Source organism: Hydractinia symbiolongicarpus, chromosome 15, assembly GCF_029227915.1.
Source record: "Hydractinia symbiolongicarpus strain clone_291-10 chromosome 15, HSymV2.1, whole genome shotgun sequence".
Taxonomy (NCBI): domain Eukaryota; kingdom Metazoa; phylum Cnidaria; class Hydrozoa; order Anthoathecata; family Hydractiniidae; genus Hydractinia; species Hydractinia symbiolongicarpus.
In genome coordinates, this window is record NC_079889.1 from 4,339,605 (window position 1) to 4,365,095 (window position 25,491).

At 32.8% G+C, this 25,491-nt stretch overlaps 1 protein-coding gene across 3 annotated transcripts; it reads right to left on the minus strand.

Annotated features, from left to right (window-relative positions):
- Positions 1–345: 345 nt before the first annotated feature.
- LOC130628544 (kinesin-like protein KIF21A) lies at positions 346–23,247 on the minus strand. 3 transcript variants are annotated; one of them, XM_057441484.1, is made up of 34 exons: positions 23,079–23,247; positions 22,374–22,553; positions 22,224–22,266; positions 21,873–22,055; positions 21,329–21,586; positions 20,798–20,938; positions 19,676–19,791; positions 18,880–18,982; positions 18,482–18,758; positions 18,152–18,212; positions 17,831–17,996; positions 17,101–17,151; positions 16,510–16,780; positions 15,907–16,085; positions 14,970–15,122; positions 14,344–14,583; positions 13,787–14,056; positions 12,975–13,121; positions 12,640–12,750; positions 12,440–12,541; positions 11,879–12,042; positions 11,569–11,617; positions 10,531–11,054; positions 9,589–9,663; positions 6,944–7,077; positions 6,178–6,314; positions 5,733–5,773; positions 5,079–5,192; positions 4,600–4,717; positions 4,324–4,359; positions 3,677–3,811; positions 2,643–2,769; positions 1,690–1,762; positions 346–1,155 (listed from the first exon to the last, which is right to left on the minus strand). In XM_057441484.1, exons 1-34 carry the CDS (start codon positions 23,120–23,122, stop codon positions 1,083–1,085), a joined length of 4,896 nt encoding a protein of 1,631 aa, XP_057297467.1. In that variant the 5' UTR covers positions 23,123–23,247; the 3' UTR covers positions 346–1,082. The 3 variants fall into 3 exon arrangements, with proteins under 3 accessions (XP_057297467.1, XP_057297466.1, XP_057297468.1); XM_057441483.1 differs by having other exon boundaries at positions 5,079–5,195; XM_057441485.1 differs by lacking the exon at positions 9,589–9,663 and having other exon boundaries at positions 5,079–5,195.
- Between the last annotated feature and the right edge of the window lie 2,244 nt (positions 23,248–25,491).

The following is a 25,491-nucleotide window of genomic DNA, read 5'->3' on the forward strand; positions in this document are numbered from 1 at the left end:
AATTCCTGACGGGGTGGATACTACAAAGATAGATAGATAGATGTGCATATTTAACATGGCTAACCTCACAAATATCGAGGGATATTCCATGGCTATTATTTCAAGAAGCCATGGTTCAGATGGAGAGTCCTAGAGTTTAATCCTCAATTTGAGCTATGCAGACCCACTTAGGGGCCGTGCTCTAACAGACAACTCCGTGCAATATCCAACGTCCCACAGTGTGCCATCTCCCCAATTTCCCTTACATTGCTTGGGTTAAACCGGAGCTGTGGTTACTGGCCCTCCATTTTAAAAAGCAAGAAACCCCGAAGACAAGGTTAGCCGAAAATAAACAAACAAACAAAATCTGCCTGAGAATTTCATATACATATAAATACAAATTTAACAGTGAAAATTGAACCAGCCTCAGACATATTATTAAGCACAGTTGCTATACAAAATACTAAAAGCTTTTGTAACAAACTTGGAAAATGTTTTAACAAAATTCATTCATATACAAACACATGCTAGAATATTTTTGTTAATCAAGTACCTGTAAAAAACTCTAGTGGCTAAAAAATGACGTAATACTTTAGGTGTACAAACTTTGTATTTCGCGTGTTGTATTATACTTTTAACAATTTCGCGAGGATAAACTTTCGCAAATAGCTACATTTGAAACATTTCGCGAGGATAAACTTTCGCGAATGAGGCCTGAATTCGTGAAATTCGCGAAAGTTTCTCTTCGCAAAGTTTGTACAACTAAAGTAGGTGGTTTGTTTTAGCGACTATTGTAAGATTTCACTCGAAAAAATATAGAATTCGTGTTTCGTTTTCCATAAGCAAGGCCTAAAAAATCCAACTGCCATCCAGCATTAATTGAATGTTCGATAAATAGTTTGAATGAAGATAAAGTTGTGAGGTATTGGATATCCAACATTTCAACAAAGATTTGGACAGATTGCATCCAGTTTAAGATTTACTGTTCTTCCAAGTCTCAATATTGATTTTGCTTATTTTAAGTTACACGCGTTAGACCACGGATCGAACTAAACTTGTCGAAACGCTTTCGTGAAAATCGGGAAACCAAGTACATTGGTTCTCTATTCGGAAGTTAACTCCGCTAGTTGATCATCTAATGTTTGGGATGGTTTCCATATACGAACGAGTCGATCACTACGGCAATAAAAAGATATAAATGAAGTTATAAAAAATATAACAACTTCAGTGCATAGTAAAGGAAATTCCCAGTTTCGCAGTGAGTCACCGGTGTTCGTGTGGCTATGCTAGCTAGTGGAATTTGGTTTATACATACACACTACTCTTGCGACATGGCCGGAGTAAAACCTATTGACTTAACTTTTGGATCAGTGGAGACTCAAGATTGAAGACTAAATTATAGAGATGGTCCCCTACCCCCTGACATTTTAAGAAAAGTATCTAATCGGGCCTAAAATATCGCAAAACTTTCTAGAGTGTTTAAATTTTAGCTGCTACCGAATTTATCATAAAAAACCATAAAACAATAGTATAACACAATATCGACTACTCTAATGGAAATAAAATAAAGACATCCTTAAAAATGGCTTTTGGGAGGAACATAAAAATCCAAAATTTGATCAGAAACCATAGTTCAGAAAAATATGTTGAGGAGAGTTCGTTCTCATTTATCACAACACAAGTACAATGCATCAAAAATGAAGTCGTTACCTCGACGCAGTAAACACGCAATTGGAGTTGCATTTAATCGCATTGATGGACTTTCCATGAGCAGTTATATCTCCTGTAAAAAAGAAAACCAAAAAAAAGATAACAATAAAAAAGATAACACTGCGATTTGACACGTAGAAAAACTTTTCAACAAACAAAAATATCCAACCGTTTATAACGTTTTTTTAATTCGCAACGCATTGCTCAAATCTTTAAACCTTAGAGCCTATTAGCTATAACTCGTGATCACTCAATTTTGAGATATCAAGAACCCATGCGAAAGAAAATTAAATTTCCCATCAGGAAATACTCAGGTTCGCCAACCTCGAGGTAGAAGGTGCCAAAATTGCGTTCAAATTCGAAAGTTTGTCGGCTACAACCGAAGTTTGAATAATTATCCCACAAGCCTTTATAAGCAAGTAAACACGAAAATTTCTTCTTCGAAGTCTCAGAAACAAGTTTTGCGTTCATAGGTGAATATTTATCATAGCACATCCGTATTTCATTCTCAACAGAGAATGCTTCACCCCGATCAGACCTCTGATCATGACGGGCGAGTATAATGCGTGTAAGTCATACTGAAAGAGAACTACTTTGTTCATCACTATGTATACACACCATCCGGATAAACTATCTGAGTTCATCACTAACACATTGCCGCACGTAGTGTAGTGGGTTCGTCTGCGGCTCCCAGTTATGGGGACCGCGGATCGAATCCCGCCAGGCAGTATGTTAGTGATGAACAAAGTAGTTCTCTTTCAGTATAAGTTTTGCGTTACTTGTGTATACGAAATAACGTATACGATAAAGATTACTTTTATGTTAAAAATTTTATGTCATTAAATTTTATGTTTCCGCGAAATATCTGAATTCAATAATTTGTGAAAATAAATTCCAAAAACTTCAGACATGTTTGATTTTTCATTCGTCAGCCGATTTAGAAAAATTCTCACCTAGAGGTTTACAGGTATCAACGTGCCACAACTTAAGAACTCCTCTTCTGTCACCGCTGATCAGTACATCAGAATTTGGAATAAAATCCAGCGAAGTGACCCAATCTTTGTGAGCGTAGGTGAAGTGCTAAATAGAATGATTTTTATAGTAATTTAAACTATTAACACATTCTCAGTGTGTTAGCTAGAAATTCCAAATTGGAAAATTTCGATGAGGAAAAATTTTGAAATTCCACGTTCTCAGATGCCTGGAAACAGCCTTTCCCAGCGCATTTTCTTCTAAAACATCGGTCAAAGACTTCGCGTTTTTTATTCACATGCTACCATTTTTAACTGTACGTGAAATGCTAATCGTACGTTAACGAAAAAAGAATAAATAAATAAAAATTTGCAATGCCATGATTTTCGTTAAACTAAAAAATTCAAAAATAAAAATCTTGTAAAGTATCTAGTACAAAAGAGTGAAGTAGTTCATTTATCAACAATAGAATTTTTAAATTATACAGCTTTTTCAAAATCTCTCATTGGGAAAAAAGTAAGCTACTTTCGATTGGGAAGAGGCCGTTTACCGGCCTCTATTTACGCTAGCTAACACCCTGATTTTCCTGATAAAATTCAGCAAAATTCCCGGATATTGTAAAAACGCTGCAGTTATAAAAGATTTAAAACAAAAAATATTATTCATCATCAAGTTGGCCTACACCTCTGCAGATGCAACACTGTTACACCTTAGCGGTTGCAGAGTAATGGCCAAGTAATGCTGTTCAGCTCTTTTGAGCAATTTCGAGAATTAAGTAAGAAGGGCCATTCCCACAAATATTATATCTGGGGTAGTACGCCCTTTTAACACTGTCTCTAAATGGCGCTGTTTAAAGGCTTTGAAAACTGTCAGCTGTTAGCCCTCAATAATTAAACCATTTTAGAAAAAAAGCCAATAAGAGTCGGCGTAATACAAGGTACACATAACTTTCGTGGGTACGTTTGAAAGAACAAAACAGTGTTGACAAGTGTGGGTGACATAAAAAAGTTCCAACCTGTTCTAAATCATGATTTGAGAAGTTCCACTTCTTTATAGTGTTGTCTCTAGATCCACTAAACAAATGGTTACCCTTCATAGCAAGAGATTGCACACCATCGTAATGAGGCGGCTCCAAGTTTTGTCGAGGTACCTAGCATAAAGAAACGGACACTTAGACGACAAAAGGTTTGCATAAAGAACATAAAGTAATCTATAAAAATAACAGAACGCTCAGAGGAATCGAATCAAGACATCATCAATTTTTTTTCATAATCTTATAATTCCGAAAAGTTGTCACTTTTCTACAAGCACATTCAATAACACATCTTGACATATGGTGGCAGATTTTAAAGTTCTTGCTGACAGTATGACGTGTCTGGAACTGCTCGTTAATTCCTTCATTTTAGAAAATGCAACCTTCTCAACCATAAGCATCCAAAAAAGTAGCATTTTCGAGTCCAACCGTAAGTATTGATAACAGTTAATACTTTTTCCTAACTTAACAATTGGCTGAAAAACTGCCGTTGGTTTAATATCTTTTGAGTGAGGCAGGTTGTGCCTGTATCAATAAAGAATGCTAACAATCGAAATTATTCACAATTATCTTTTTTTGTGATAATCAGAAACAGAGAAAGCCCTGATTACGCAGTGAAAAATACTTACTTGACTTGACGCGACTTCATCAACAACTTCAAAAATCTAAACAGAAATACAACCAGTTACAAATTGGTAATAAAATCCATGTGAGTTCCTAAGACGTCTTTTTTAAGATAATAAGTTCCGGATTCGCGTGGAATTGTGTTTACGGATGCAGGTGGAAGAGAGGGGGTGAGCGGGGGAAAGGGGTTGGGCTGTTTAAACTCTTATTCAGCAAAAACTAGACCTGTTACACCTGAGATTAACTTCAGTCTATAAGTCAGCCACTAAAAAGATGCATACCTTTACATAATGATCTTTAGACCCAGTAATAACATTGTCATGATGATGTCCTGTGTCAGCGACCAGCAAACAAGTTACTGCGCCTGTATGACCAGTAAGTTTTCCTAACGTGCTGTACCTGTAATAAATTTAAAAGGTATATCTCGTCTGGGTATATTTTTTTTGCAATTACAACTTTGAACTTAAATATGTCATTATATAGAAAAACTTCAATCAGTTTTGTAATGAGTGTATCAACGTTAGGAACTGGACTTTCTAGCAGTCGTTGCCACGAAATTCTTTGCTTCCTCGAAAATACATCACCTGTGTTTAGCCCGTTTTTATCGCAGACTTTTAACGCGCAAAAATTTATATGTAAAATAAGGCAGTCTGTATAAATATAACATTTTCGTTTGTGGTTAATACAATCAGTATTGAAAACAATTCATGTTAAGACACTAAACAGCATTGGTAGATGCAACCGAAGAGAATGTACTCACGTTTTAAGATCGATAATTTTAACAGTATTTCCTATAGCTGAATACAAAACCGTTCCATCTTTATTCAAGTCGAGGTCCATGATACTAGCCTCACCCACTGACTGAAACAATCCGCTGCTATAAAATACACAAAGAAATTTTTCGTTGTTACGAATCAGACATCGCTGCTGCAATGGTTTGTGATTTATAAGAACAACCACTTAATTCTTAAACGATTCCTTCGTTGTTGGTGAATTTAAAGAACAAAATTAGTTAGCACAATTCCTGGAAAGTTCTTTTAAGCCTAGTGATTCTTATAGAGGTCTCTTATAAACAACGGTGTCGAATAAGAAATTGGTTAATATAAAAAATTTCTTTTTTTATGAATATTGAAATATTTCATAAGTATGGAATATTTTATAAATATGGAATATTGAAACAGAAAAAGTTCACAACTGACAACAGTGCCTTCTCTTAAGAGAAGAAGATAAGAAAATTCACAGTATGTCTGTATTGGATAATCATGCATGAAATTATCTAGGTTTTAGCAACGCTAATAGATCAACTTTCTCCTCATCAAAACAAAGCCAACTTCTTCATTGTTGGCAAAACGTGCTACTGATGGTTCAAACACAATACAAATACCACAAGCTACGTAAACAATGATAAATCTACCTTAATGTTTTAACAACACTGCCCTGTCGAAGGTCCCAAATCTAAAAATCAGTTAAGCAAATTTTAGGTTAAGCCACGAAAAAGAAGTCAAAAAAAGTTAAAAAAATAACTTATTGTGCATTCAGCCTTTCTAATTTGCGTCAGCAATAGCCAGAGTGCTTTTTAACAAAGCTGGTATGTAAATAACATATCACGTCGCCGACGAAGGCTTGCATTAAACAGAGTGTTGTGGGGGAACAATTGAGATGTGGTGGGGGAACAACTGAGATGTGGTGGGAGGAAAATTAAGATGTGGTGGGAGGAAAATTAAGGTGTTGTGGGAAATAATTGAAATGTTGCAGGGGGGAAAATTGAGATGTGGTAGGGGAGCAATAGAGATGTAGTGGGTGGGAAAATTGGGATAGGAGATAAAAAAATAAATAAATGAGCCACAACAATGTCACACCTTGATGGTTGATTGATAGACAGTGAATACTACATTGCGAGATGGACAGAATTTTACCACTGTAACATCTCGTTTGTGTTGTGATAAGGAGAGCACCTCCTCGCTGGTATTTAAATCCCAAATTTTTGCTGTGCGATCTAAACAGAAAAGCGTGGTGTCACAGATCCTTGTTAAATTCAATAATTCAAAACTATTTTTTTTTAAATGGAACACTATGGAATTTTTCTTAAACAGGTTATAAAAAAGACTATTTAATCTTGAAATTTCTTCAATATTTGCGAATATAAATACTCGCAATAAACATTGAGCAAATCATTCCGTCAAAATATGTCGTTGCAAAAAAAATATAGAGAAAAAAACAAAACAGAACATTGTATCTAGCAAGCATTATATTTCAACATCGTCTCATCAATCTGTGTTTTACCTAGTTTTAGCAAGCATTTTTTCCCAGGCTTGAAAGGTAGCCTAGTGATTCGCCTCCAGTGGGAAGGGCACTGGTTTTAATTCCGGGCAGAATGATGCCAGAATTATAAAGGGGGAATTTGAATTGATCCTTTCTGCTTAGCGTTAAGTATGATTAAAGAATTAATATCTCAGGGGTGGTCTGGTTGATGTTTGCTGTGTATTTCGGGATTTCTGTTGCTTAAAAGTCAGCTTTAAATGCGCAAAGACCCTCCTTTATAAGTTTACCATTGACCACAGTACCAATAGAAACTGAAGCAGCTATTTTAGGAAATAAAAAACCATTATAATGAATAAAAATTACCTTTCGATCCTGTGACCATCAGTTCATTAAGTACATCAAGTGAAAGGACAGCGTTGCTATGACCTGTAGCGGTATACATGCACAAGAGACTGTCCGGTTTTCCTGATGATGCTTTCGAAGGCAGTATTTGACCTCTAAAAGAAACAAGACGTGACCGGTGTCAAAGATACACGAATACTAATCTAACTCACTTGCAACCGTATCATTCCAATTTAAAGAAAAGAGAGGGGAAGAAAAAGTATAGTAGTAGTAAGTAAAAGTAAGAACACTTGTTCCATAAAAAAGATTGCATGTAACTAAATAAAAACAGAACCTTTCAGTCTGCTTTGCCTTCGATTTGTTGTAATGCATTTTTAAAACAAATTGTTATTTATATTTAATATTACTTGCACTGAAGTTGGATAGCTATCTTGCAGGTTTTAGTACAGTTGCTTATAAAATGATTGCTATTAAAGAAAAAATACGTGTGCAATGCAAAGAAAACTAAAGGTTTTCCGGTATTTCAAATCGTAATATAACGCAAGAGGACGTTAGGTTTTAACAACCTTTCCAAAATTGTAGGTGAAAATTGTCAACGTCTGAATTGACGTTATAAAAACATGTGCGAAAAATCTGTCCTTGTTGTACACAGTAAGTGCAGTCACGTGAGTGTTAAATGAAATTTTGTTTCTCTTGACGTTCTTACGTTAGTATATGGCAGTGCTTACAACTTCATGAGATTAATATAGCAACAGGGCGGCCGTTGCAATTTTTAAATGAAAGAGAATACCTTGTTTCTAGGTGAAAGTTAATAGATTTACCAAATACAGTTCGCACTGTAATGTAATAAACAACGAAACACTAATTCAGATGCTTGTAAATAAATATTTTAAAAAATCCATTTTTTTCAGGCAAATATTTAAAAAATACACTATAAGTATATCAGAATTTTGAAAAAGAACCTTTTAGATATCGCAAGTAGTGCCGACTCAGAATCTGTTTCTAATTTTCCAAATAAACATACAGATTAGAGTGTCAGGGGCGTTCCACAGGACGTTTACGTATGCAGTGCTCCTACAACGGCCCAGAACATACGTTAATTGCTCATCTTAAAAAACTATTGTTTCAAACCTCATTCGTAGTGCTGTGAATAGCGCGTTTAAATTTAACATTAAAAAATATAGTCTTAATAAAGCGTTGTGCAAATAGTTAACTGTTAAAAAACGTTGTGTACATAGTTGACCTGTTTAATAGTCGACCGTAAAAAGTTTTGTAAACAAATTGTGCAAACTTTAATTAAAGTTGAGCGAAAAGCTATCTATCGCTATCTATCCATGCACAAAGAAATAAAATAAATTACACTTTTAGATAAGCCACAGCCTCAATGTAATTTTTGTCTCACTATAAGTGGAAAACTCATAGCACGTTTTAGACCCCTACAATACCCTGCCTTGGTCATAAGGTTGTCTATTTCGTTAGTTTGTTTTGGTAAGGCTCATTGTGTGTGTCAATTCAAACATGCTCATGATATTGTTCACAGGGTTTTAATGAAAAAAAAAAGAAATATTTGCTCAATAAACTTTAATTTTATTAGAACAAATAATAGAATAAAAGAAATCCGTGGTGATGGAAAATTTATTGGTTTTAATCCTATTCGCCTGGGGGTTTTCAAACATATTATGATTGCCGCCTTACCATAACTTTTGATAGACTTTTCAAAATTGACTCAAACTTGGTACACTTATAGCACGCCATGAAAGGAACAAAATAGCAGCAATAAATTTTTGCTGATGTCAGCTTATTTTCTCTGACGTCGTGGTAAGCTTGAAATTTACTCAAACTACCTGTGAAAAATTCAATTACTTTACTTCAAAAGCGAAGTTTAACATTCTGTTTAAAGTTTGTGACAGCTAAATAAAAGTTTTTTAACATCTTTTCCGCTCTTTACATAATTGTTATGAAAAAAACTTGATTTTTCCTGATTTTCGAGTAAAACCCAAAATATTTGAAATTGGATAAATTATGTGTTCAAAAATACAATATGATTCCCCTTGATAAAATAAAGGGGTTTTTGTAAGCTTCAGGTTCTAAGGTTATTCTTACTAAAGTTATTAGTTTTCTCCAATTATAAGATTTTATAGAGATTTTTGGGGATAGTTTCAAGTAATAGCCAATATCCAAGGCTAAGAGGTATGGGACCTAAAAATTTGGCATGTAGGTGAAACTCTGTAAGTATAGCAAGTAAGCATGTAAGTATAACCATGCTTTATAGAAAAGAGTTATTAAAAAAAACAGACTAGAGTTAAAATATATTATAATTTGTATGAAGTGTATTTTCTCCAATATGGCAGTTTTTTTTGCTGTATTTTTATATTGACATCAAGCATCGTTTTACTTAAAACCAAAGATAAAGCTGAGCTATGAAATTCTTTTTTTCTTGAAATATGGTTGCCATTTAAGGAGATTGATACCCCCTATACACATTGTTCGAAAATTAAGGAGATTTTACCCTGAAGATGCGTTTTAGGGGGATCGCCATTATTAATTCTATGTTAAGGATTATTGAATTCAATTTGTTTCACACGTATATCCGTTAATCGCCACAAAACCCTGTGTAACAATATCACGAAATGTTGTTTACATTAATGGCTTTTTTTTAAACTTACAAATCTGGGTCACACTCTTGAGGTAGGCTGCTTGTTAGTCTTTTAAATACATTTGCTGAATCCAAATCAACCGATCTGTTATGAAACATGAAGAAAAAAGGTTAGTTTGAATGAGATTAACAGGTTATAATGATATTAGCATGAATTCAAAGGGACCACATAAAATATGAAAATATATTCATTATAAATAATGTCACGGTGTTTATCTAGCCATTACATTGGAAAACTTTAAAAAAGATATTTCGCAATATTTCATGGACGGACCTGCAAAATAATATATTTCCAATTAAACATTCTTGACAGCATTTCTACATTCTACAACATTTAGTATCATAGCATGCGCGAGTTTTTTCTCTCATGACTCCTGCAATTCGTGAACATTGGAAGTTCAGAAAATCTTTCAAAACGCTTATAGCAAACATCTTTTTTAACAATCTAACCAAAATTTTAAACACTGGCGCTATTTTTAATACTATGGAGATTAAGTGTTAAGCATTCGAGCTCTTTATCACGCCTACCCGTTAGAAACTGTGACAGAGCACAAGCCTTTATGTATATATAAAAGAGTGAAAGACGCACTTGGAAACATAACACACAGGAAATTTTGCTGAGCAGATTAAATTTTGACCATTTCTTTTATTTTCCAAACTTTTTCACGTGTGATACATTTCTCAACTTTCCTGACAAACATGCCTTAATTAAGGTTTTAGCATAAAGACATTCCTTTCTATCACTAACAACTGTTATTAGTGATAGGTTTTGCATTGACGTTACAGTAAAACACAAAATCAACAAAGAGTTACACGCCCTAACTATTCACAATTTTTGAACAATCATACTCTGACCTTCGCTAATATTTTAAGTTTTCCAATAACCTGCCACAACTATACTTTCCTCTCTTGGATGTGCAGGTACTTTTTATGAACATCGTGCGATACTTACAGTGATGAAGCTTCCGCTAGTGTCTTCCTGTCCCCCTTTGGAGAACCTGGATTACTTGAACCTCTTAGTGATCTTTGCGTTTTCAAATTACTAGCAGAGGTAGATTTACTAAATGGTCTTGCACTTTTAGTGACCCTTGTGTTGCGAACAAAACTTGCAGGAAGACTAGTATCAGCAGGTTTGTCAGTACTGTCTGATAAAGAATCAGAACGAACCCTAGTGTTGCTCGCAGACTGAGAAGTAGAGTGGTTTCCGCCTGGTGCAGGAGGTGGAGGCATTTTCTTACGATCTCTTAAAGTTTTTTCTAAATCCATAAGTTTTTGTAAAGTTTTGTCATCTAATTGGAAAGTATCAGCTATTTTTTGTTTATGCTCTACAGTTTCTTCTTTCTCTATCTTCACTGGTGAATCAACATCTTTATCATCGTCATCGTCTTCTATTTCAATGACTGTTGGGGAAGTTTTCAAGGCTTTTGGTTCCTTAGGGTGTAGTAGTTCCTCGGGAAGAGCTGTTTTCCTTCTGGCCTAAACAGATAACAGTAGAAAATTTAAAAAAATTTTCCAGAACCTGTTGAGTTGAAGAAGCCATAGTTCAAAATGTTGTTTTGTGGCTATTATTGGAAACTGCAGCTGACACATTGAAGATAGAGAGTCGCCATTGTATGTTAATATCAAGGTTATTACAGTTCAAATTTTTAGACATGTTTGCATTCGTAGAAATTTATTAAAATTACATTTTTTAAGTTTTCTTTTAACATTTGTACAGTTTTTTTCCATTTTTTGGTTGTTTTAAAGGGTTTTTTGCTGATTCAAGGTTTTTAGCACACAAACACTAGGGAAAATCCCTGACCTCAATAAAGCCAAATGTAAAAAATGCAAGGTTTTTAAGGTCTGGCTTACACGTTGAATCAGGGCGTGATACAAAATAATTTTGGAGAACCAACAAATAGAACTTCTGAAGTATCTTCTTCACAGTTACAAAAAATTCAAGTACAATTTTTTAACTAGCATATCTCCTTAAGAGTTACACATGGTATACCTTCTTTTGAGTTCCTCCTACACTAACCACATCAGGTAGATCATCAATACTAAAGAGGTTAAGATATTTCATCATTCTATTCTTATATTCTAGACTTTTAGGGTCAGTTCTGACCACTTTGTCACAAGGTTATGCAGGACTTGTGAAAATACTAAAGAAAATTTAAGTATATACATTTCTATTCTTATATTTCAGATTTTTAAGGTCAGCTCTGACTACTTTGCCACAAGGTTATGCAGGACTTGTGAAAATACCAATGAATATCCAATTGAAAATTTAAGTACCTCACTTATTTAAAAATGTGCCTTACTTATTCAGTTGATCTTCTTCTTCTATTGGCATGTAGCCTGCACCATATTCTAGGTTGCAAGCATGCTGTAAAAGCTGTTGTTGAACTTCACAATGCTTCTCCATAGCCTCCAATTTGATTTGTATTTCTTTGTAAGCTGCATCTTTGTTTGCTAGCTCTTGTGCCTGAATTGTTAATATTCAACTAATCAGTTTTAAAGTTTTAAACATTATTAAAGCATTTTGTTTTTTTGTAGCAAGGAAAGGAGGGCCGGGAAGGGGTAATTTTTACGTTGTTACTTTTTACGATGGAAGAAGCCACCTAACAGTTCCTTAATGTAAATAAATATTTGCAGTAGTCAAATGTTTTACACATTTCAACACTTTAAGACGTGTTTTATAAAAGAATATAGAACAAGACAATATAAAAACGTTATTCAAGAACATATGCAGAATTGTTCCAACTTCACTTAAAAATAATTTTTTTTAAAAAAAAAAAGTACAGTAAAAAGGCTAATTTGACTAACAATTAAAAATTTCAAAAAAAAAAAAAATAGCAACACAATTATTTGAAAAAACTTACTGTTTCCACTGCTTTACTATAGAAATGTTCAAGCAGGTATTTTGTTTCTGCTAACGAGCTGGTGCTGATTAATTCGTTTGTGTTGACACCTTCACCTTCCTCCTATGACATAATAAGAAATTAATAAAATCCTTATTTTATCTGCAAACAATGACCACCCAAAAAATATCACGAAACGTCATAATGAGTTATCAGTATACCTCCATATCCATAATGGTACCTTGGCTTTCAGTTATGTTTTCTTGAATGTATTCCATGTGCGCTTCCAAACCTTCTACTTGATTATTTAATTCTTTTAAAAGTGTTTCATCCTAATAAAAATAGAAAATACTTGCTTAAAACTCATGTTGCTCGGCATCGGTTAATAACCAACTTAACTGGTCAAAGTAAATGCCGCACCATAGCACCACAAAAATTTCCTTGTTTTTTTCTCAAATGAAAACAAAATTCCTGCACAAGTTTTTCCGAGGTTTCTCTGAATTAACAAAAAGCCTCAAGTTTCTTCTTTCTTTTTTATGTTTTAGAGAATCGTTACCTGACTATTGGCATGTTTTTCAGCCTCTTCTTTTCTTTTCCGAGCTGAGTCAAGTTGTTTCCCCACGCGTTCACGATCAGCCAGCCATCTCTCCATATCGTTCTCCATTTGCGCCACATTCTTCATGCGTATTGTTAACTCAGTTAACTAATATGAAGATAGAAGATATGATTAAAAGACATTATGTTTACATTGCATAAATTCTTTTATTACATACATATCTAATATGTACAAAGAAACATTTCCACTATAATATGCATTAAAAAGCGTATGATAGATACAGACCACGATTACTCAAGAGAATTTGTAATCTTCTTCTCAGTTTCAAATTCTGACTTTAGCCTTAAAGTTTGTAAGAAGTTGCTAAGAATAATAATTAATATAAGAATTTAGTGGTTTTATTAGAAAAAAAAGACTATTTTTTTAAAGGAACTATTTTGTAGGTTGCTTGTGAAATTATTCAGATTCAAACCACCGATGCCTAACTTTACAAAAATTCAGCTTCTCCAGTTGCTTAGTTTTTTAACTAATTTTTAGCCTCAGCCCCCAGCAACTCAGTTGCTTAAAACAAATGTGTATACTTATAACAAATTTTTAAATATTTTGTTTGAAAAAATTGTACTTATAAGTATTTTTTGTCGCATTAATATTTATAGTGGTGGTTTGGTGTGTGGAGACCAAAAAACTGTTTTGGTTACATCAGTCATACAATTAAAGCAATCTTAACTTTAAAGTTTAGGGGAGGATGGATATATTTTTGTTAGTTTAGTGGCTGTTTTCTTTTTATTAACATCTAGCAAAAAGAGTAATACCTTTCTTTCCAGCAGCTCCCATTTATGTTTAGCTTTCTTGGAAACTGCAGGTGACCTGGCAGCTAAATTTGACGACACAGGTATTCTGCCTTTTTTCTTAGGTGTGACTGGTAGTTCACCATCTTTTGAGTCAACAACAAAAGTTGCGTTTAAACCTTGATTGTTACCAGTCGCTTGAAATTGCAGTTGAAGATTATTAGGACGTGAACGAGTATTACGTGTGCTGACGTTTCCAGAAACAGGCTTTGCTTGTTTTCGCATTGAGTTTAACTAGATTAAAAAATATATTGTATATAATTCATAATAAAGAATATTACTTCCTTAGTTAGTATCTTGCTTGTGAATAGGATTGCCATCTTAGATAATTAGACATGTTCGCCATGTGTACGCAACTTTGTCATTTTGAATATATTTAAATAGACAGGAACATCAGAAACTGAACAATTACAGATAGTGGTAGTGGGTAAATAATAGTACTAATTCTCCTACCAAAGGTTACACAAACTTACATAAAAATATGTATCTGAACCAATTATTGCACATATGTATATACTTACCTCTTCTTGTTTACGTTTCAATACAAGATCTCTCTGCCTTTTTTCATCTTTTAAACGTTTTAATTCAACTTCTTTCTTACGGTTCTCTTTCATCACACTCTCCATCTGCTGGTTCATTTTGTTTTCACGTTTCTTGTTACGTGCCACTTCATCCCTCATTTGGCGCATTAGTTTCACTTTCATTTTCTTCATGTCGTTCAGCTCATTCCGCATAAGCTTCAGTTGTTGCTCGTTTTGCTCCTAATAAGCATTTAAGATAACCTTACAGTTAAACTAACTAGGAAGAAGAATTATAGTAACCTAATAAAGAACTTACCAGGGAAGCTACTATTGTCAACAATTGAGGATAATTTAAGGTGATAAAAATGTGCCAAAAATTTGCATTACACATCATGAGATTCAGGGAGACTTTATATTATCCGAAATAACATTTTTTCACTATCAGATAAAATTTATTCAGAAATTTTGACATTTTCTTGTTGCTTTTTTGTGGATATTGAATTTGCAGCTAAAATGTGTAAAAATCTAGACTAAAAATATTAACCAAGAAAATTAGTATTATTAAGGTACGTTCCAAAATGGTGAATGGTAGGTATAACATTGCAAGTTGATCAAATATAACCTACTTTCGTCTTTAACAATCTTTGGTGCTCACGTTTTGCATTGTGCAGTTTACTGAGTTCTTTCTGCATTGTTGCTAACTTCTTTTCATAACGCTTTCTTACTGCTTCAGCTTTTTCACGTGCAACAGAATCCACACTGCCAATACTTTTTAGTACCTAAAGTAATTTTTTAACTCTTTTTTACGGACACTGAATTACTAAAGTTGATATCTATATAGCTCATAATTTCTTCATTTTTTAGCACAAAGTTCTGCGTTGAAATATATAAATTTGAGTTTTATAAAAATTGTTGGAAATTTTAAACAAATGCTAGACACTAAAAGGGTGAATGATAGGAAAGCTGCAACAATAGGGGAAGACAGTATAGCTTCTTGCTTGGCACTAGCACATGACATCATAATCCACTCTCAGTATCAAAAAATCTTACTTGACCAGATTCTCAACACTGCTACTGTTTTAGATATATAAAACATAATAAATAATGGAAATTAATTGTAATGTTTTATGCTAGAATGCAAAATGCGTGACAACTAATTATTTTTTCAAATGTAACAACTACATGGTACAAACATTTGCAACAGATAAAATTGTTATGCTTTGCAAATTGAATTGGCTGGGGCACTTGGAAAGAATGGAGGGGGATAATTAGGTAAGAAAGTGTAGAGACTTGATAGTTCCTGGGGCAAAGCCCAGAGGCGGACCGAGAAAGACTTGGCAGGAGGTTAAAAGGACAGCCTAGATACAGAGGAAGTTGAGTTTAGATCTAACACAGTCTAGATCAGATTGGAAGAGGGTCATTAATATGGGGTATATTATATATACGTCCAACCCATGCTAGCATGGAAAACGGACGTTAAGTCGAGAATGATGATGATGATGATGATGATGATGATGATGATGATGAAACTTTCTAAGTCTGCTTATTTGTCATTAAACTTACTTTGTCTCGCTCATCTTCAGTCTCTTTTATTTTGTTGTGCATCAGATTTAGCTTTTGTTCATACTGATGTTTCAGTGCAGTTAATCTTTGTTGACTGTGCTCCAACTCATCAATCAGCTTTTGTTTGATGGTTATATCCGTGTTCAAATCATTAATATGGTCATTCAATTCACTTTCCTCTAAACAGAAAAAAAGTCTGTTACTTAAGTGAACCATAATTTCTTACTGGTGTTAGTTCAAGCTAAGGTAATTAAGTCTACATTGTTATAAAAAGTTGTTTTAGATTTTCCTTACATTTCTTGGACCGTCTGAGCTAGTGGCCATCTTAGATATACCTAGTTGTCAAGCACACATAGAAAAAGGACTAAAAATTTCATTGTTCTATCATGTTGACATTTTTTCATCCCCTTAATACATTACTAATGATGTAATTTCAATGCTAATGTGAATACAGCCTCTTCTGATGTCGCAAGAAATATAACTACAGATGTAATTTTTTTTGAATTTCATGAGCTGATGAAGGAGAGCACTGGTTTTTATTCTGAAGCTAATAAACAGATTTGTTAACTTATAAAGCTCTTGTTTTTGATAAAACACTTTTACCTTTAATAGACTGATTTAGTTCATCGTCTGTATCACTATCTGTGTTTGATTGTAATTCTTCTTCTTCCTCTTCTTCCTCGTCCTCATCTTCAACTTCATCTTCCAAATCAGAGCCTCTATCAGCTGTTTTTTTAATGTCACTCGTTTGATCTTTCTCTTTTACATTAATATCAATACCATTCGTGGTTGGATCTAATGCTTTTTCTTCATCATCAGAAATTACTATCGCAGCCTTTTCACTTTCGTCTCTTTTTTCTTCTTCTTCTTCGGTCTGAAACATTTTAATTATAATTCATACGTTCCCAATAAAACATTATATTAGTAGACAAGAACTTGCTTCATCACTGTCAATTTGCAAAAGTCCTATTCTGAAGAACAAAACCATACTTTTTCTTTTTAATACTCTATTTTGTAGTTCAACCCACCCAGTGGTAATTTGATACTATATAAGCACCCGGGAATTAGTAATCTGACAAAAGTTTCTGAAACCACTAGATTGTTTTTAAATATGCCTAAATTTTAAAAAACTTTCCCCTTTTTTTATCACAATGGTTTCCAATGTAACGAAGCTATAAAGAAAAAAGCACTTACCTTCTCAGTTATTGTTGGTGTTGTCACTTTCTTCTTCTTTGACATTCGTTTCTACATAGAAAAAAATAAAATGCAGTGCACATAGATAAACAATTGCTTCTTTCAAAGCCTGGCAAACATTTCGCAAATGCAAAACACCACAATTTCGTTTGAGATGTTATTAGAAGAAAGGTCAAAGTTTAAACACATTTTAGATTGCCATTACAATGCCTCCTTTCTAAGACCAGCTAAAGGGCAGCGAAATTTTAAATCAAAAATTGACTAATATAATTTTTTCTAAAAAGGATTTACGATTCCTTTGCGTTGTGCTGTGGAAGTATAGTGTCTGTATAACCAAAAACAATTGGCTTTCCGGTCTTAAAAAGATACCATTGCAGGTTCACATAATTATAGGACACCACAATTGTTCCTTGGATCAGCTTAGGTCCATGTTTAGGTCAGTAGTACTGAAAGTCTAATTTGGAAGGCTGCAAGTGGGATGCATACAATGACATTTATAGCAAATCATATCAAGATTGGACAATAAATAATCAATTGTCTACAGTAATAATTTCAATAAATAAAATATGCCTTTTTTAAATTCCCTGATTATTCCCAAATTTTCCTACTTTTTTTACAGAGCATCATGCCTGCCAGGCATGCATTTTATTCTTGGTGACTCTTCTGCTTTGGACAATGCACAACGTATCACAATTATTTGAGAGCCTGCCTATTTGGGATTTAGCACTACCTTCATTTTCCTTTCTTTTCTTAAATCTTCTTTAGCAGCATTAAGGATTGAAGATAACTCATCAGCATCATCATGTATTACTCCAGGTGACATTGCCAAGCGGCTGACTGCTTGTGCCCTGTGAACAGCTGCTGTAGACATGGCTTGACTCTCTTGAAGTTGATTGCTGCATAGGGAAATTATTAATGCAGAAAATAAAACAAGATTACATAAGATTGTAGATTTCAAAGATTATAGGCATTATTCACAGAAAGCATTTGTAAATGCAATTAGCATTTTAAATAAATATAACAAACCAGAAGTTTTTAAATGGAATCTCACCTTAACTTTTGTATTTGGTTTTCATAATTTTTCACCATATCTTCAATGGCAGTGGTATCATCTAGAAGAAGAATATGAAGGGGTACGACAAACTAAAAAGTTTAAGTTGTCAAAATCTGTGACCACCTTATTTTCCAGTTTTTCTCTTCTACTTAAAATTTGATGTGTAAAAATCAGTACACAAAAGTTAGTACAAATGGATCTTAAAAATTTAGCAGTACAGAGTTTAAAAGTCCCTGGGAAATTATTTAAATTCTTGGACACTATAGATTTTGTCTATTTTCCCCATAGAAACACTTGCTAACACACAGTATCTATAAAAAAATTTACCTCCAGTGACTTGAGCCAGCACAGCGGAAACTTTTAACTCTGTCAACTGTATTGACTGACTATCTACATTTTGTTTTAATGCTTTAACACGCATCCTCAAGTTTTCGTTTTCGGTACGTAACATCTCCAGTTCATGAAATGTGTCTGTCATGTGCTCACCACTAGTGTCAGCAACTCGTTTACCTTGCTTGTATTCAACTAATTCAAGAGTTAGTTGCTGAATTTCCTGCCGTAAAATCGCAATTTGTTTGCTTGCTTTGTCTTGATTAACCATAACCTATAAATAAATTATTTGTTTTTTGAAACTATGCCATAGGCAAAATTAAACTAGTGGCTGGTAAAAAAAAACACTTTTTAAATAAACACTTTACTAATATTAAAAACAATACAAACCATACCTTGTTCTTAATGTTTCTAGCTCTATTTGCATATTTTAGTGAATTTAGTGTTTCCATGAAATCCCGATCAGACGGACTGATACATGCAATCATTAATGTACGGCTATAACAAAAAAAATTGAAGTCTTGCTTTAGTGCTATTAAAATCAGGATCACAATAATTTCAGAAAATAAGGTATTATGTATTTTCACTTGGATTTTAGGAGTTTCCCTATATTCATGGTATTTCTTGATAGCTGGACATGTCGTGCTTTAAAATATATAATACCAGGTAATTAAATTTTAAGGCACACTCCAAGTGGGTTTATAACTGCATTCATACAAAACATTTTGGTAAAAGCTAATTGAGCAGTAGATTTAAGGCTTTTCACAGTTTTAAAAGACACAATAATAGGCACAATGCATGGTATACCACCTCATAGACTTGTATATGGATAAATTTCATACTTTTTCTATACCAATGTATATTAATATAAAATATTTCAAAACACTATAGCATCATTTTTTAAAAATTACATGAATTGTGTATCATAATTTTGTATCATATAATTATAGTTGAGGGTGGGTAGAAACTCTGTGTTGAAATTATTGTAGTTTAAATTAACAATTCATCTTTGGGAGCCATTTTTACAGAGTTTTTGCAAATAGAAATATTTTAGCTAACAAAAGAAATCGAGTGCTAAGGGATTTTTTGAACCTAAATATTTCCTTGGTTCAGCAGTTCATGGGCAATCAGATCTGGTGCAGATAAAAAAAACAGTTCTCTAAATTTTGCAACTGGATTACCACGTCTTACCTGTTTCCACCCAAAGAATCTTGCAACAGTCTAGTCAGTTTGGAATCTCTGTAAGGCACATGAGTCCCTCTTTTTGTTTTGTCCCCTAATGCACTGATAACATTACCAAGTGAAAGCTATAACAAAAATGTAATGAAAACAAGGTGACATTCCTTTTGTATAAGAACATACTCTGAAAATTAAAAACCAAGCATTAAGTTTTTAATCACTTTTTTTTGCAATTTCTTTATTCCAATTTATGCTTAAAAAATATTTAGACTCCAAAATTCATTAAATTATTATTTTACGTTATTGACTGCTTTCAGGTTTTAATAAAACTACTTTGTATGTAAAAAAAATAAGAATAAAGAATAGAAAACCTGATATTTTAGTTGTTTTTAATTACACTTTAAAATTTAAGTAATTCAATTTTAAGAAAACCGACTTGCCACCTTTTAAAAAGTAAACAAAAAGCCTTAGCAATAATCTGAAAAAGTACTAAACTTTGAAGTGGACTGAGTAATATCGGGGAACAAAATCATTGAATATTCTAAAATTTTAAAATTAAATTCTTGATTATTATTGTAACTGTAAATCATAGCTAATTTAAATTACATAAACTTCTTTTCTCTATAAGAACAATTTTAAAAGAAAAATAATAAACCTGAAAATTGATGAACAATAAAAACAAAATAAGAACAACGGCAAAATAAGAACAACAAAATAAGAACAACGACAAAATAAGAACAACGGCAAAATAAGAACAATGGCAAAATAAGAACAACGACAAAATAAGAAGAATGGCAAAATAAGAACGACAAAATAAGAACAACGACAAAATAAGAACAACGACAAAATAAGAACAACGACAAAATAAGAAGAACAAAATAAGAACAACGACAAAATAAGAACAACGACAAAATAAGAACAATGGCAAAATAAGAACAACAAAATAAAAGAAGAACGGCAAGGCTAAAAATTTATCAATTTTCTCTTTTTCTCTGAAAAACAACTTGGAAAATATCTTTTAAGGTAGCAGTGACCCTCTTGAAAAATTAAAAAAGATTGTTTTACATAATCAAAAATAAAAAAGGAAATGGTTTACACCTCAACAAATTTACAAAAAATAATTACACAACATACCAATCCTTGATTGATTGAAATCCCCTCTTTTGCTCGATCACCTACTGCACCTGTTCTTTTTAGTCTTTCTGAACCAGCCAGATCAACGAAATTAAATTTAGCATTAAGAGTCTCAAACTCTTCAGCACCGTCTTCATCAGTCTAAGGAAAATATGCACAGGTAATAGGCATGACATTGGCAATCTAAGAAGTTGAAATCTTTTAATAATACTGAAGCAGCAGTTCACTAGAATATCATGGCACAATTCTGAAGGAGTTTTTGGGAAATGCATTTTCATGATACAGTAAGCACAAAATTCAATGAAATATCCACCTTTTATAAGGCTTGAAACTCTGAAAAAGGAAACCTAGTAGAAGTTATTAGGACATTCTCAAACACAAATTTGTACAAGCACAGTAATAAACAAATAGTACCAATTTTATAGTACCATTTTACACTGTATAGTACAATGTTTCCTGGTATTAGGTAATCCTAAAAAACCGTGGAAAAATCGATGAAGTAAAAGATGCATCAAAATGATTTGTCCTTACAGGTACAAGCCGATGATGCTTAAGAAGAATTGTAAAAATGGCATGCGATCTGGAAGATGTTGCATTCATGTTAGTTGCTGCGGTTGAACGTGATATTGCACCTTCTTCCAATAATTGCATAGTTTCATCAGCTGAAGAAATGGTCTTGGCTAGGACACCCGTCATATATATATTACCATTGTGATCTTCGTGTACTTTAATCGTTTTACGTCCTTTATTTTCTATGTCCAGTAGATCAATTATTTCTTCATTATAAAGCTAAAAAAGAACTTAACAGTGGTAAGATGTTTAAAGAAGGGAAAAAAAAGAAAAACTATATTTTTATTGAAATAATATGTAAGGTGCTAGAATGAAGAATTTATTGTTGAATTAATAAGCTCTCCTAAAAAGAAAAAGAGCATTGGAAAAAAACGTTTATATAGAACCAAAGTACTATGACAAAATATATGCATTATGATTATGCTATATTTGCTTGGGTCTTTGTTTGTTGCCTGTTAAATGGTCCTACACAAAATTCTTACTAATAACCAAAATAATCACACACCTCTAGAAATTGAGCAGATACTTTAAATTCTGGCAAGGGTTTTCCATCTTCCTCTGCTTTTTCCCTTCTTTTTTTTATACCATCAAACAAATGCCTAGCTGCACGAGGAATGATACCAATTGAATCCTCTGGAACTCCTACATCAAAACTAGTTCCCATTGTGTAAGTTTTACCAGAACCAGTCTATAAATGAAATAGTGATTCGATTTTTTCTTTGTTTTTTTTACTTGACTTTCTGCTTACGATCAGAAAGATTGCATTTAGTTCAAAACACATAATTATCTCTGCTTTATTGTTCTGTTATCCAAAATGAACATTGCACATATTTACAAAATGTAAAGAGAAGTTTACCTGACCATAAGCAAGTATCGTAGCATTGTATCCATCAAAGCATCTAAGTATAAAGGTGCAAAAAATAAACATGAATAAAATACTATTTATATGGACTCTTATAATTTTATAAACCAGTGGAAGTTCCATTAGAATAATAAAATCACAAACCCTTCTATTAGAGGTCGAGCGATTTCATCATATATGTTTGGCTGCACCGAATCAATATCAAAGACAAAATCGTAAGTAAAAGCTTTATCTTTGCCCAAAACAACTTGCGGATGCCCAGGGGTAACAGACGTGCAAATATGACACATGTCGATCTTCTCTGATGCACTCTGTGGACGAATCCTAAAAACAACAACTAAGACTAAGAAGTAATGGAAAGAATTGTTAAAATTTAGGTTTGCCTACAAGCTAATTTATTTTACTGACACCATCAGTGAATAAGCAAAATATATATATAGTCAAAATAAGTTTAAAGAAATTTAAATAAATTAAGTCCAATAATGGCAATACAGAAAGATAAAAAATATAATTTTGAAATCAATTATGGACATTAGCAATAAGCTTTTTTTTTTCTTCGCTTTATCAAATTTATTATTACAAACAAAATAATTTGTAAATACGAACCCATTATTTAAAAAGGGGCTAATTTTAGAGAATTCAATTTAAATGCTATTAGAAATGCACTAAAAGATAGATCTAGACCCACTCCCACATTGACATACAGCATATTGAAGTATATATATAATTAAATTTTCTTGAATGCAACACGTTACAACATACTGAAGTCACGCTTTCGCAAAATTATTAATGCAATGAGCAATTTGAGCACTATCCTTCATAACATCAATAAGAAAACACTGCTCTTACCTGAGTGCCACCTGGACAGAGGTATCATCTGCAGGAGTAGACATGATGCTGGTATTTCTCAAGCAGCTTTAATTTAAACGAATCCAACTTAATGCGATTTTATGGGGTGACATAATTATTATGCCAGTTTTTTATTTAAGTATTATGTCCTAAAAGCATACAAGCATATACATGATCAGATTCAAAAACATTTTTTTATATGCTGACATAATTTGTTTGTTGCAATCAATATACTAGACATTAAAAACAATCCCCACATAAGCCTGTTGTCTAGTTTGGCAAATGTTTTAAATGTTTCTGTAGCTGTAGCAAATGGGAGCTCTTAACACTATAAAATAGTCCCATCATGGAAACAACTGAAGTAGTTCCCTCAAAATTTTAGTGATGCAAACAAAATAAAATATAAATCACCACAACAACTCTTCTTAAACACCAGATTTAAAAACTAATTTCTAAGTTCTTGTCATACATAGACTATAATAAGAAATAGCATTATAAACTACAAGTATATCTGTCAATTTCTTTTTTAACAATTTTAAATTAGTCACTATCCAACCTAAAAAACCTCCAAAAAATGCTGCCATAAATTTTTAAATAACTTTTGAAAATTATTACAAGTTGTACAATGCAGAACATGAATATATATGATTAAAATTTAATAATTATAGTGTAATGTAGCCTATCAAATTATAAATTTTTTAAATCATACAGCACAAGTTTGTAGCTGATAAAAACAGACAATTTAGCATTAGTCTCTACAATGCAGTTACCTTTGCAAATCAATTGTTAAATGTGATAGGTGTAGATGACACTAAAAATCCTTTATATTTCTTATTCCTATAACTATAATAATTTCATGTACAACAAGTTCATCTGCAGTCATAGACAAAATATACTGCAATTTTGAAGTTTGTTGCTAAAGTAATGGGCTATTTCTATGTTAGATTTACACATTTTAAATCTGTCAAAGTTCACAGCAGACGTAGGTTATTTCAGGGTTGCCAATCTTTTTATATAGTCAGATTTGAGGACTTTTGATGGGAATTTTTAACCTATTTTGAAAAGATGATCGTGTTTTGATGGTTTGAGGTCATTTTTATATTTTCTCCAAAACAAGTGAGAACATTTGAGAATATTTTTTAAAGGTGATGTCATGAGTAGAGAGAAAAATAATGTTTTGCAAAGGTAGCATTTTTATACATTTTTAAAGTAAAAACATGGAGTAGGGTGTAAAATTAAGTTCTTAAAATTGCTAAACCATCTACTTTTAGAAGAAATTGAGAAGTTTTAAGGAGATTTTTAAAATTGAGCAGAACTGAGGAGTTTTGAGGTGTGGCAACGCTGTATTTGGTTAAATCCATATTCCCGAAATTATTGATGATGTCAGAACAACCTTTTCCCCAAAATTTACAAGCATTCATGGACCTCGACGTGTATTATTTTGTTTTTGGGATTGATAGAAAAACACTCTTTACCTGATCTATGTAGAAAAAACTTTGCGGACTGCCTGTTGTAAATCAACCATGAAATGTCCCCAAGAGCATAAAAGTTCCAAAACGCAGACAGAAAATATACACTAGTTATATGCCTGTGGAAAAACCCATGAGAATTCACTTTTCACAGCCACCATTTTTGGCTCACAGACAGACAGCAAATATTTTAATATAGATATATATCAAAATTTTACATATGTACCTTTCATCCAGTATAATACAATTAGACATGCTCTTGATGACGCATAGCATAAGTTTTTAAAGCACAACCTACAATATTAACCTTCTTACAAAAACGTTTTTGTATTATTAATGTGAATATTTCTTCTACATCTAAAACATTCCGAATTGTATAAAAACATAGCAACATATTGCACAAACGTTTAAACACCACTCAATGCTCACTTAACTAATCTATCTAATAAATTATTCACCATTATTATTGTAGTGTTTGAATAATTTATCAAAAGATATGCTTAAGGGTTAGGGTTAGGGTTAAGAAAAATAAGAGGCCTTATGTTATACAGCTTTGCCAACAAATATTTAGAAAAGACAGAAATGCAGATAAAAATGCATAAATAGTATTGCCAAACAACCTGGCAGAATTCTACAAAAATGTTTTTTTAATATTTGAAAGTTTTGTTTCGCAGGCCGCAAATATTGGTTAGCACTTTCTTGTAAGCACAAATTTCCAGGTAAAAAAGATCTCTTTTCATCTAACAGATTAAAACAGAATCCTTGCATCATAAACATATCCATTGTCTTGTCAATAAATTTTTGTTAACATGGTTTTTCTTTAAAGGAGAACTAACGAAAAAATTTTCGTATATATTTTTGTGATAATTCTTACATATCAAGATAACATGCCAAAAAACATGCCATAAAAATTGATAATTACATTAAGGTCACCGCTATTATCA